The 14,052-nt window shown below is 53.5% G+C and overlaps 1 protein-coding gene across 7 annotated transcripts in view; it reads right to left on the reverse strand.

Annotated features, from left to right (window-relative positions):
- Positions 1-14,016, reverse strand: part of TTC7B (tetratricopeptide repeat domain 7B) — a 215,736-nt gene extending 201,720 nt beyond the window's left edge. For all 7 annotated transcript variants that reach the window (XM_037745151.1, XM_037745149.1, XM_037745150.1 and 4 more), the window contains exon 1: positions 13,832-14,016. In XM_037745151.1, coding sequence (XP_037601079.1) covers positions 13,832-13,952 — 121 coding nt within the window. In that variant the 5' untranslated portion in view covers positions 13,953-14,016. The remainder of the gene's footprint in view (positions 1-13,831) is intronic.
- Between the last annotated feature and the right edge of the window lie 36 nt (positions 14,017-14,052).

Here is a 14,052-nt window from a genome sequence, read left to right on the forward strand (position 1 = left end):
GGGAAGGCTGCGGCAGCCAGGTCCTGAGAGGGTGAGAACGGAAGGGATTCTGAGCGCAGGTGAAGGAGCCGCTGGCCTCCGAAGGCAGTGAGGGCCCCAAGCAGTGACAGAGGGGAAAACTGGTCGAGCTAGTGGCATGAAACAAGGTGGTTTCCTAACTGTTTTATTTCCTCAGTAAAGTGTGAGGCAAGGTCATGAGCTAGGTGTGAGAGAGTGGCTTTCTGAGGAAGGGAGAGTGGAGAGCCTGGAACAGACACTTCGGTGCGTGGAAATCTGACCTACTGAAGAGTGGTGGTGCTCCTTGAGGTCTTTGGTCACCACTTACGAGTGGTCAACAGGGCTGATGGGCATCCCCAGGGGCATACAGCTGCACAGTGCAGGCATGAGAGGCAGAGAGGTGCACCTAACAGGGCAGGGATGCCGTCAAGCGGTGGGGTTACAAGAGAAGGGCACACACCTCTCCTAGAAAACACAGATGAGGCCGGGCACGATGGCTCACGTCTGTAATCCCAGCACTTTGGGAGGCCGAGGTGGGCAGATCACCTGAGGTCAGGAGTTCGAGACCAGCCTGGCCAACATGGTGAAACCCTGTCTCTACTAAAAATATACAAAAAAATCAGCTGGACATGGTGGCACGTACCTGTAATTGCAGCTATTGGGGAGGCTGAGGCAGAAGAATTGCTTAAACCTGGGAGGCAGAGGTTGCAGTGAGCTGAGATCGCACCACTGCAGTCCAGCCTGGGTGACAGAGTGATACTCTGTCTCAAAAAAAAAGGAAACACAAATGAGTTGACCCCATGTAAGTCATACCAGGTCACCCCTCCCCTCTAAACCCTCCAATGGTTCCCCTCTCCCCCCAGGCGAAGGCCAAAATCCTTCTAACTTACCACCTAGCCCCTACCTCCGTCTCTCACCCTCACACTTATGTTCTAGTTCCAGTGCTTGCGTCACGGGAGGGTCTCCATAAATATTTCTGGAATCAACCAATCAATCAATATGTCTCCCCTTCAGGAGACTCAGCTCCCCTGGCGTGACTGTGGGCCGGAATCCAGGCCTTCCCATTCCCATGGCAGGGCTCCCTCTGGTCCTCCCAACTCTCATAACTCTCTTGGTTTAAACTGTGGCCCCGTTCAGAGGGCCTGGCTCTGACTCTTGACTGAAAAGCAAAGATGGCAAAAGGCAAAGATGAAGGGACCCAGAAGAAGTTGACAGAAACAATATTCTGGGAAATCTTGGTAGTCAGAGTCCAGGCTTTGTGCCAAGCCTCCCCCTACATCCACACACGGTGCAGAGGCTAGAACAGGATGAAAGAGTAAAGTGTGGGAAGGGAAGACAGTCCTTCCACTACACTGCCGAAGAGATGAGTACGCTGGTCGCGTGCACACACATACATACGCACTCACACAGGCACACGCACACACATGCACACGCACACACACACGCATGCGCGCGCACACATGCATGTGCGCACACATACACACACACATGCATTCACATACATGCACGTGCACACACATGGACGCACACACACATGCACACATGCATACACACGTGCGCACACATGCACGCACACGCACACAGTCCCTCGAGAAGCCTGACGCAAGGAAAGGCAACCTGAAAGTCATTGGCACAGAGCTAGTTTGGCCTGTCCCCAGAGCCCCGCAGGGCAGGAAGTGACTCCACCAGGCAGGGGGATGTTATCAGGCCAGCCCAGAGGGCTTGGAAATGGCCCCTCAGGAAGCCAGCTCCACACAGGCGAGTTCAGCACACTCGCAGAGAGCCAAAAGAAAGGGCTGCAGCCTTGAGGATGCACGTCAGTAGGCAGACAGGTGGCACCGAGTCCTGGCCTGTGGTGTGGAGAGGAATGTCCGCTCAGAGGAGTGTCCATAGCAAGTGAGATCTGGGCTGGGCCTCAGGAACTTCTCCAAGTGTGGCAGATTTCCCCAAGTGTGATTCCAGGAGGAAAGGAGGCTCAGCACGGTTTGAGTGAAGTGAAGCAGAGGCCGGGAAGGGGTGCCACAGGCTGCCAGCCAGCTGCGAAAGGTCTCAGAGGCCACCTCCCCAGGCCACAGGGCCCAAGACTCAGTGGCGAGGCACCTCTCTTGGCTTGGTGGGCCAGGGACGGGTAGGTGGCATTCACTGCAGGTCCCAGGGCCTGGGGTCTTAACTAAACACTCCTTGGGGCTGGCTCACTTCAGAGAAAACACGGCTTCCTGTGAGGCTTCGCACCTGCCAGGGCCGGGGGGCAGGTGGAGGGGGAATTCCTCAAGGGAACCAGCCCTCTCAGCGAAAGGGTCCAGCCCATCTGCATTTGCCAAGAGAAGAGGACCACAGAGGGGCAGTGGAGGGGACCTGGAACCCTTCCTTGGGGAAGGCTGCTCAGCACGTGTCCACCCTGCAGGTCCACAAAAGCCACAGGGAGGGAAGGTCACAGGCATTCAGCTATCCCCACCAGCAAGCCATTGGCCACCAGGCAGGCAGGGCCACACAGCCACCCTGGGGAGGACACCAACAGTCTTCGCTGTGGGACCAGGTCTCAGGCAGATGCCCACAATCACTCCCAGCCCTAAGCACGTGCCCTTGTCCGCTAAAAGCTATGAGTGCGTCTTAGACATCAGTCCAGGGCCTCAGGCCAGTGGCTGGCACACAAGTGTTCAGTAAGAGTCCAATGAGTAAATGAATCTAAGTAAACTCCCTTCCACCTCCCAGGTTCAGGCAATTTTCCTGCCTCAGCCTCCCGCATAGCTGGAATTACAGGTACATGCCACCACGCCCAGCCAATTTTTTGTATTTTTAGTAGAGACAGGGTTTCACCATGTTGGTCAGGCTGGTGTCAAAATCCTGACCTCATGTCATCCACTCTCCCTAGGATTACAGGCGTGAGCTACCACACCCAGCCGAAGCCTCACCTCTATCTGCAAGGTTAGAACAGGGGTAAGGAGGGACTCAAGGGTGCCCAGAGCTGGTTTTGCTTTTCCCTCGGCATTATTTAGGGGTTAAGTGAGGCTGAAGTAACCAGCTCCCAATGCTTTATATAGAGATAAAGCCTGAAGCTGAATAAAGACCATTAGTGAGACCCTCACCAAGGAGATATGGAGAATTAGCCACCCTGCAGGGGGTCCATGCCCTGCCTCGGCTCAACAGAGCCACTGCTGTGAGCCCTGTGGCTGGCACAGCTCAAAGCCCAGGGGCCCTTGGCCTCCTTGATCCCCCCCAGGGAAGGTGGGGCTGTGACTTTTGCCTCTGGAAGGGACTGCCCTTCCTCCCAGTTCCTCCCTTGCAGGATAAGCAGCTGACATGCAGACATTTGATCAGATGAGGAAGAAAAAAACTTAAGAGTTTCTTTTTTTTTTGGAGAGGGGAGAGGGAGACAGCAAGAGTTTCTTCTCTGTTCCTGGAAGTACTTGATACACACACAAAAAAAAAACTCAACAACTCAGTTTCACTGAATAATTAATTGAGCACCAACTGTATGCCAGACACTGTTACTGGTGCTTGGGATACAGCAACCAACAAAACCAGCCAAAAGCCCTGCCCTCCCGGGGCACATTCCTCTCTGCATCCCCACCACACACAGCACCCCCACATTCTGTGCTGGGCTTGCCAAAGCACTGAAGGAACGGCTGGAGGAGGGGGACTATGGAGTCTGGCAGCCGTGGGCTGAAGCCCGGGCTCCGCACTCACTCGTTCTGTGACCCAGCCAACACTGTGCGTCTTCAGCTTTGGGCCTGAGTCACAACCAGTACAACCAGAACCCCACCTCCCCTAGGCAGGGCTTGTTACATCCACCATCACTGCTGCTGTTATCAACCCACCTGCCCCCTGTACCCTCTGCAAAGAACCAAGCATCTGAACCTTTCTCCCCTACTTCCACACACAAGACTCCTGACTCAGTCAGCTGCTTTCAGATAATGCTGGGGCCGGAAACCGCACTGTCTCATTTACTCCTCAAAACAACCTTGCAGATAAAGGTGGGGCTTAGGCCGGGCATGGTAACTCACACCTGTAATCCCAGCACTTTGGGATGCCAAAGCAAGCAGATCACTTGAGCCCAGGAGTTCGAGACCAGCCTGGGTAACATGGGGAAACCTCATCCCTACAAAAAATACAAAGCTTGGCTGGGCACGGAGGCTCATGCCTGTAATCCCAGCACTTTGGGAGGCTGAGGTAGGCAGATCACCTGAGGTCAGGAGTTCAAGACCACCCTGACTAACATGGAGAAACCCTGTCTCTACTAAAAATACAAAATTAGCTGGGCGTGGTGGCGCATGCCTGTAATCCCAGCTACTCAGGAGGCTGAAGCAGGAGAATTGCTTGAAGCAGGGAGGCCAAGGTTGAGGTGAGCCGAGATTGTGCCACTGCACTCCAACCGGGGCAATAAGAGTGAAACTCTGTCAAAAAAAAAAAAAAAAAAAATTAACTGGGCATGGTGATGCATGCCTATAGTCCCAGCTACTTGGGAGGCCAGTGTGGGAGGATTGCTTGAGACCAGGAGGTTGAGGCTTCACTGAGCCGTGATCACACCACTGCACTCCAGCGACAGAGTGAGACCCCGTCCCAAAAACAAAACAAAAAGAGTGAGGCTTGGAAAAGTTGAGTCATGCACTCACTCACTCAAGGCCAGATAAGCAGAAAGTGTCAGAACCAGGATCTGAACCCAGACCTAACAGGGCAAAGCCCACTGCTTTCTCCTGCCCAGGGTTCCTTCCCCCTTTGCTAAATTACCTCTCTGTACCTGGAAGGGTGAACTGCTGTTCCACTTGCCCAGGACTGAGGGCGTTTCTGGGACTCAGGACTTTGAATGCTAAAACCAGGACGAGCTGGTCACCCTCATGCCACCACCCTGCCCAAGGTCCTCCTCCTAGTGCCCTGCCAGGCCCTGCTTACCCACTGCCACTGAGTCTGAGCTCTCCAGTGTCCCAGCTGCACCCTCCATGCCTTGTAAGCAATGCTGTCATTGCTGTCCTCAGGCGGCAGGGTCGCATTCTGTCTCCCACTTGGACAACCATGCCTGAAGTCTGGTCTTAGAGCTCCGTGAACCATAATCACCTGGGGCACTATTAAGGATCGTGCTTCCTGAGTCCCCAAACCACAAAGACCTCCAGAAGCAAAAGCTTGGGCCCAGTCTGCCAATCCAAGTTGCTAACTAGTCCCCAGGGGATGCTGGTGCCCAGAGGCTGAGCGACAATCCTGAACTGTAAGCTTTCCCTACCTGGTGACCTGCTCGCTCTGTTTCTTCTGATGCCCCTCTGATACCTGGTGCTGTGCCTACACATAGTAGGTGCTCATTAAATGCTAACCACTGTGGTTCAGAGCAAAGGCTCCCACACTTGCCTAATCAAACTACCTGAGGCGGTTTAAAATGTCGATTTCCAGCTCCTACCTTGGGCCAAGAGAATCACCACCCTCAGCCAAGATGTCTGGTAATCTATAAACTACACTTGGTTTAGTATTACTCAAAGCATGTCACATAACTGCAGCACTGGGAGCTTAAGAATGCAGAACCCAGCTCCACCCCAGACCCGCTACAGCGGTATCTCTGGGAGTAAGGCTTTGCAATTTGGATTCTAATAAGCTAAGTGATTTTTTGATCCAACCAGTTTGGAGAAACATTAGTGTAATAGAAGAACAGTGAAACTAGTTGGAAGTGGGCTAGAATCCAGCTCAATTAACAGCTCTAGCCGCAGTCTATGCAATCCCTGAATGAGAATTACCTCTGGCCTCATTCACTTGTGATGATTAACTGAGATCTATGTAAAAGTTCATGCCCAGAATCTGGCACACAAGAGAGACCCAAGAGGCTGGGTGCAGTGGCTCATGCCTGTAATCCCAGCACTTTGGGAGGCCGAGAGGAGAAAATTACTTGAGCCCAGGAGTTCAAGACCAGACTGGGCAACATAGGGAAACCCCTGTCTCTACAAAAAAACAAAGAGAGAGAAAGACAGAGAGAGAGAGACCCAAGAAATGCAATTCATTCTTCTTCCCTACTAGCACTGTTTTAACACCCATGAAGTCAGGACAACTAGTTTCAGATGATCAAGTAATGTGTACAAGGTCACTTGGAGGGCAGATGCAGGAAGATTCTGACTCCAGGCCTGGTGGCCTCTAAAAGGACCAGACCAGATCTGCTCTGCATGGTTCCGGCACTGCCAGCACTAGCCACATTTGATAAGCAGAGATAGACAAACCCCATGGGGGGAAGGGCTGCAGCCACTCCACTAGCTTTCCTGTGGCTGTAGCCATCTTTCATATTTTATATGGCACCCAACTGACCCATCTCCAAGTCAGACATCTGCTCATCGTTGTCTTGGTGGCTGCTGGGAATGCTTCCGAGGTCTCAGAAAACCTTGTCCCTCTTCCTGGGCTTCTCAGGCAGGAGACACTGGCTTTCACACACGTCTAAGGCCTGCAACCCTCCACCATCTACCAAGCATGAGGTCACTCAGGGGGTCAGGAAGCCACCTACGTGTGGCCAATGTGAATAAGGAGCAAAGGCCACTCCCGCATGCCCAGGGCACAGCTGGCCGGGCAGCTGGGGCGCAGAGGTGCTCTGGGTAAGTGAGAGGTGTTGTACCAGTTAGAATGCCTTCAGCAGCCAGTAATAACCAAATGACTGACTCAATGTGGCTTCAACAAGAAGGAATTTATTCTCTCACATAACAGGAAGTCCAGAGAAGGGCTACCCCAGGCCCGATGCCATCAGCAACCTGGTGATATAAACAGGCGAGATTCTTCTTGTCTCTCTGCACTGCCACCCTCCTTGGGTCTGCCTTACTCCTAGGCCAGGCGCCCTCATGGCCGTAAGATGGCCACAGCGCCAGGCCTCAAAGACATGAACGATTTCCAGGGGAAAAAGAGAGATCACTTCTTCCCTTTCATCACGGTACAAGGAAATCTCTCGCAGAAGCCCCTCCACTGAGCAAATGCTCCCTGATGTCTCATTGGTCAGAACTAAGTCACATGCTCACACTTCAACCAATCACAGGCAAGGGAGTGTATCTACTGCGGCCAGGGCTCCTACAGTGAAGCACATGGCGCTACTGCTGACAGCTGAACAAAACTGGGCCCAATCGAGGAGGAAAATGAGTCGGTGCTGGGGGAAGGGGGTGGAGAATGCCAGATTAGCAACCCAGGAGCCTCTGGCTGGCCATGATTCACAAGACCCCACCAACCCCAAGGACAAACACCTGTCCTTGAAGGATGCCATTTCTTAGGGACAGAGTCATCACGTGATACTCATGTAACTTGGCCCTCACTTCCATTTTGGAAAATCCTCAGCCTGACTTCCTTACTTAGGCCGGTTCCAACTGCTCAGAGGCCTCGGCCCATGAAAGCCGACCCAGTTCAACACAGCATATGCTCTGGGCCCAACTCCATGTCATGGGGCCAGAAAGGTAGAACTATGGCCCTTCACCCTCTAGAAGCTGACCATTTGGTAAGAAGACAAGTCACATGCCAAAACAGGTGGAGTAGGGGAGGGAAATAGCCCTGAGCTGGGAGCTGAGAGCAGATAACACCCCCCACCACCAGCAACAGACAACAGCTGGGAACTAGTGAAGGCTTACTCTGTGCAGGCACTAAGAAGCACTTTTAGGTATTCTGGTTTTCTCTTCATCTGATCCTTACAAGCTCCCTGTAAGTTTGGCACTATGGTTACAGGTTCATAATACCTTACCTACAGTTTCTGAAATCCAGGACTCTCTAAAAACCAAAAGTTGTTTTTTGCTGTTAATCATTTATGGGATGGCAAAAACCTCAACTGAACCCATGTGAAGCTATTTATAGTCTATTTCTCCCTTTTGCAGCGACTGCTCATATGCTTTGAGGCAGAAATACTGACCCGTTTTATTACAAAATGCTGCCCCAGACCCCATTGGGAATGTCACATAATGTCCAGTATACATAACATGTTCTAAAAAATTCTGCATTCTGAAATACATCTGGCCCCAAGGGCTTCCATAAAAGGGTTTTGGATGTGTGTCACCACTGTACGAAGGGGGCTTTGCCAGTTGAAGGTAATCCCTCCTGGGAAGCAGGTGAGCCACGCGTTGAAACCAAGCAACCCAACTGCAAGCCAGAGCTCTTACCCGCTCTGCTTGCTTCCACCACTTGCTTGTTGGTGGGTTTAAGGAGACATCTCCCTCTCTGGAACTGTTTTGTCATCTATAAGAGGCTGGACTACATCAATGGGTCTCAAAGTCCTTTGTTTCAAGTGTATTAGACCTTCCTTCAAAGGAAGCCTTAAGGAAAAGTATGACTGCTCCAGTGAGTGAGGCCTGCTCACCCAACCTCCAGAGCCCTAAAGCATGTTCCCACAGGGGTTCCTGGACAGCACAGTTTGAAAACTGCGATGCAGCACAATCTCTAAGGTCTTCTCTGGTTCTAACGTTGTATAGTTGCCTTCTGTGAGGCAAACAGCCTTTTCTGTAATGAAAGGATAGCTGGGAGGAACTTGAACCAGACCTTGACAGATGGGTAGGCTTTTAATCTGCAGAGAGAATTCCAGAGTCAAATCGTGTGAGCAAAGGTGCACAGACAATAAGCAAGGTGCGTGAGAGGGTCCAGGAGGCCATAGTAGCCGAGGGAGGTGGGGGAACAAAGGCAGTGCAGAGGTCACAGGAGGACATGACCAGACCAAGCAGATGGAGGAGGCCGACAGCGAGCTGCGCAATCCCAGCCCCACTGTGTGCAGCCACAGAAATCAAGGTCCTTCTGCCCTGACTACCACAGCCACGAGCCCCAGTGCCTAGCTCAGTGCCATCAATCGGTCACTGTCAAATAAATGAGTCTTTTAAATCCAAAATGCAGGACACAGGGTCTGTCACAAAGGCGTGGTCTTCTGGGGACAACAGGACAGAGTATTTGAAAGCAGGAAGACCAGCCTGGAAAGGCCAAAATGGAGGGTCATGGGAGGTCTCACTGGTGTCCTTCCCTGCAGAGGGGAGCAGCTGGGTTCCCAGAAGTCTGTGGTGCCCCAGGCATGTCCAAAGAAGCCACCTCTGAGCAACAGGGCCACCTCACCCCACAGCAGAGACTCTCAGTTAAACCTCTGTCCTGTTTCCCCAGGAGACCCTCCGGCCAGCCAAGGAGGACTACAGTCCACCCGACTCCTCTCCTTCATGGGAGGTGTGCATGAGCCCGGGGGGCGTCCAGGAGCCCAGCACCCTGCACCCCCCACCAAGGGGAAGCCACATTGCTGTAGACACCACACTTAAAACAGCACGGATCTCCACACCCTCTTCATGGGCTGAATACATTTGCCTACCAAACTTTGCCCCAGAAATATTCCTTGTTTCCCGCACCAGTTCCCTACCTACCCGTCACCAAGAGGTAATTAAAACGTCTCAAAATCTTATAGCATCCAACAGGCAATGATCTCCTCAGGGAGAAGCTACCATTTGGGGCCTATTCTTTCTATGGGAACTGAGCTTGCCTAAGAAGATTAGCAGGCTGGGGAAGGAGGGAAGCCACCCCGCCCCAGAAAAGGGAGCGGCTGTCCGTCAGGGCGGGCGCAGACCTCCCAAGTGCCTGCTTGTGTCACTGAGATATGCTGGGTCTTGACAGGGCACTAGCTCAAGCATGTCATTTCTAGGTCCCCACTCTCTTTCTCCCCTGCAGGCTGATAGCTGCGACTTGGCCTTCCTTGCCCAGGGTCACACGGGGTCAGCAGAAGGGAACCAACCCCGTTATGACCATGTGCCCTGGCTGACATGTATCAGCCCACTGAATCCTCACAGGCGCCGTGGGAGAGTGGGCATGCCGAGCCCTGGCTGAGCAGGGAGGAAAGGCAGGCTCCGAGAGGCTAAGAAACGGGCCAGAGGTCACCCAGCCTCTGCAGGTAAAAACCGAATTGTAGCCCAGGTGCCAGGTCCCTGCACTTTCACACACAGTGGAAAATGCTCCAGACCTCATCACTGGGAAGCTAGAGGGTGACATTCTGGAGAGAGAGGGCAGCTGGGCCTGTCCTCCCAGGGACGAGGACCAACCTGTGAGCCAAACGGAGTCGGTGTGCGGTTCTCCGTCTTCACTCCTGAGCGCCCGCGCTGCTGCCTCAGCTCCAGGCCAGGGCACCTCAGGCTTTCCCGTGTCCCCCAAGCCCCTGGACACCTTGCTGAGATGTGGATTCTAACCCCACGTCTGAAGCAAGCCCAAGAATCTGCATTTCTCACAGGTTCCCGGGTGACGCCCACGCCACTTGTCCCCGGTCCACGCTTCAGGGTGTCAGATGGTGGTCACGAGGCCTAGGCTTCAGGGGGACTACCTCCCCACAACCCTTAACTTAGGTGACCATTCTCTCCTGGGATTCACCCAGGCCTGGTGCACAGCTAGCTACCACCACATGGGAGCTTTCTGAGATGGTGCAATGAGAACGGTGACTACAGCAGGGTAGAGGCAGAAGATGGATTTCTAGGTTGTTTTCAACTTGGCATTTGTCCTTTTCTTCCTTATCCACCCCTTGGCAAAATGTCTAAACCAATTTATCTCAAAGGAGCTGGGCTGGGGCAGCACACTCGGAAAGCGTCCACTATGTAGAGTCCTGAATGGGAGGGGCTGCCGCGCTTCCTTCCCGTAAGGAGCTAATGCTGCTGGGTGGGGAAGCCCACTGCAAGGGGGAGCTTTGGAAAGGAGGGTTCCTCTGCTCAGAACTCTCCTGCAGCCCCATCTCAGAGGAAAGCCACAGCCTTACCCAGGGCCTACAAGGCCCCGCCACTGTCTGCCCTTGAAGTCCCCTCCCTAGGACACATTTCTCGCCTCCTTAAGTGTCATCTCGGATGTTGCCTTCTTGGGGAGGCCTTCCACGGCCACCTTATTTAAACTAGTTCCTGCATCCCGCACTCCCAGCGCATCCTGAAAGCACCTATACCCCTTCCCCTTTTTCCTCTTCTGATAGCACTGACCACCATCTGACACCCTGTAAACTTTACCTAATGATTATATTGATTATCTGTCTCCCAGCCCCTTCCCTACTGGGATGTGAGTTTCAAAAGGACTGAGATTTTTGCCATTTTTGTCTGTTTTGTTCACTGGTGTATTTCCAGTGCCTCAAACAGTGGCTAGCACAGAGCAGGGACTCGCTCTCTGTGGAAGGAAGGAAGGGAGGGAGGGAGGGAGGAAGGAAGGAAGGAAGGAAAGAAGGAAGGAAGGAAGGGGAGGGAGTGGCTGGCTCTGAGAGATAGTAGCTACCTTAATCCTCATAACAACCCTTGCAAGGTAAGTCATTTAAATCCCATTGTAAAATGAGAAAAATGAGGATCAGAGTGGTTAAGTGATTTGGCCAATGTCACCAAGTCAAGAAGTGGCCAAGGTCACAAGAATCAGGCCCCTGGCTGGCTGGTTCCAAACACTGTATTCTTTCTTTTTTTTTTTTTCCTGTGGTTGTTTTCAAGGTAACTGTCTTAGTATGACAAACATGGCATTCAGTTGCTTTCCTCATTCTAAGCAGCAAATGCTTTAACTTCAGGATTTTGCAAAATCTGCCCAGAACTTGTGCTCATGCACCTGAGAATCTATGGGGGAGCTGGTGCCCCGAAAGCCAGGAAGAAGTCTCTCAGCCAGCCCGAAAGTGGGAAAGCCTCCAGTCAAAGGAAGGAAAGGCCCCTCCTGCAAACAACCCCCTGAACACCAAAGGAGAGCCACAATCATTCTGGTTTGGTTTCATTGTTTTCTTGACTTCATCGTTTTATTTTCCTACACTCCCTCTCTCTGATCTTTTCAAGCCTGGGTAACTTTTTGCCGTCCAAGGCTACCACTCACCATGTGAGTCTCTGGCACAAAAATCTATCTCCCATGAGTTTCCCCAAACTGAACTTGCACACAGATCCATGGACCACAGTGCCCCTGCAAACCCCACTCCCGAGGCCCACTCATGACCGCATCCTAGGCCATTGGGAGCAGCCCCTGGGAAGACAGCTGAGCCTTTCAGGGGCCATGAAGGTGAGGAGGAAAGGCCCAGGCCACCAAAAACCCATCTACCCTCTCATTCCAGGGATCACCATAGCTTGAGTCCCCTGTCATCTGTGTGTCATTCTCAATCACATTAACTCATCTGTTTTGTTTCAATCACTTCTCACTATCTGAAGCTGTGCTGTTTATTTATTTCCATATTTGCTTATCATCTACCTCCTTCTGAGACGAGGGTGAGGGCAGGAGGGCAGGGGCTTGGTCAGTGCTGTTCACCACTGTTCTGTGACTGGCACAGGTGGGCACGCAAATATTGGGTGAATGAATAAGGAAAGACAGCAGGAAACACGTGGATTCAGAAGGAAAAAGACCAGGCGGCTCACAAGGAAATCCATTTAATCCTAACATCAACCTGCACAGAGGCATCATTCTGCCTACACAGCTGGGAAGTCACAAAGTAGAGCCAAGACTGTGCAACTCCAAGAGAAGAGAAAATGCTGCAGGTAAGCGGAGAAGCTGGTGAGCCCTGCTCAGAGGGCGAGGGGAAGCTGCCTCTGGAGCCCAGGACTGAACGCCATTTCCTCAAAGGGTGACATAACTGAGAAGAGTCCACATTTTCCATCAAGTGGAGCCCAGATAGGGTCTGTGCTATCTCCACGCCCTTGACACCACCATGGCACCTGCGTTCACCCAGAAGATACCTGCCCACAGCACACGTCCATCATTGAGAGTGCACAAAACCAAGTTCTAATTTCCAGGCACTAATACCGTAGGACACAAACATAAACCACCCTCCAGGTGACATCCCTCTCCTTTCTGAGCAGTCTGAAGTGAGAAGGTTGAAAGTAGTGCAGATGTCCTTCCTGAGAGCAGTGCCGCCAACCATTCATTCACTCTTTCATTCATTCGTTCGGCCAACATGTGCTCACCCGGCCTGGGGAAGCCCAGGATGAAATGAGACAAACCCTCTGCCCTCTGGCCACTGTGCGCTGGTGCCTGTGCTTTGGGCGGGTACTAAAAGACAAGCAAATATTAAAGATACTGGCTTCCAAAACAAATAAGGCCACGTGGAGCTGTGCACTGGAATGGGATTCTGGATGTAATTTTGATTTGATTGGGTACAAGAACCAATTCAGTGAAAGAGGTCATGGACCAACTCCAGGCAGGAGGCTCCTAGTCAGAGGCCGCCTCAGACCCCCTTCTGGCCCAGGCACCCACCCAACTCCATCTCTCAACCTTCTTCACCCACATTCCCACCTCGCTCCACAATCTTCACCCTCCAGGTTCCCCTGGCTCGATTTCTCCTCTGTTCCCAACCCTGACCTCTCGGGTCGGCAGCCTTGATACTACTTCTCTGAACGCCGGGACACACATCCCAACCTGCCTTCCACCACCACCCCACACACCCCGAGTCTGCGCTTCCACCCAGAGCCCCTTAAACATCGTATGTTTACAAACCAGATTTCCCATACTGTGTTCATTCAACACCCCATTCTCCAGACCCCCATAAACACATCCTGATTCCCTGAGCAAACCCTATACACACTGACTTCACCCATGTCCTGAGGGACCCCCTTGACCCTCATCACCTCTAACTTCTTAGAAGCCCCAGGCCGGTCCCTAACCTCCTAGGGTCCCAGTGGAGCAGCGGACTCGCTGAGACCCCCTCCCCGACACTCCAGACTCCGCAGAAGCCCTCCCTGCACCTTTGAACCCCAGACGCCGGCACAGCCCCTGGCCCCCACACCGCGTGACTCGGGACACCCGGGCTCCCCCAGGCCCCGGCCCCGCGCACATCCCCTGGGCCGCGGCTCCCTCGCGGCCCGGCCGCGCCCCTGCCAGCGCCCCGTGGCCAGCCGCGCCTCGGGGGCCCGTTCCCGCGGAGGCCGCGGCGCCCCCCGCAGCCCAGGCCGGCGCGCCCGGCGCGTACCGTTGGCGATGAGCTTGGCCGACAGCTGCTTGACGAGCTCGGGGATCCGCTCCCACTGGCACTCGGAGCGGCAGCGCTCGATCTCCGTCTCCAGCCGCGAGCCCGCCTTCTTGGTCGCCATCGCGGCCTGGCCGGGCCCGGCCGCCCGCCCCGCAGGCCCCGCAGGCCCCGCCGCCGCCGCCGCGGCGGCCAGCACCTTGTCGGGTAGGCGCCGGGGCAGG

Source organism: Cebus imitator, unplaced genomic scaffold, assembly GCF_001604975.1.
Source record: "Cebus imitator isolate Cc_AM_T3 unplaced genomic scaffold, Cebus_imitator-1.0 Scaffold193, whole genome shotgun sequence".
Lineage (NCBI taxonomy): Eukaryota > Metazoa > Chordata > Mammalia > Primates > Cebidae > Cebus > Cebus imitator.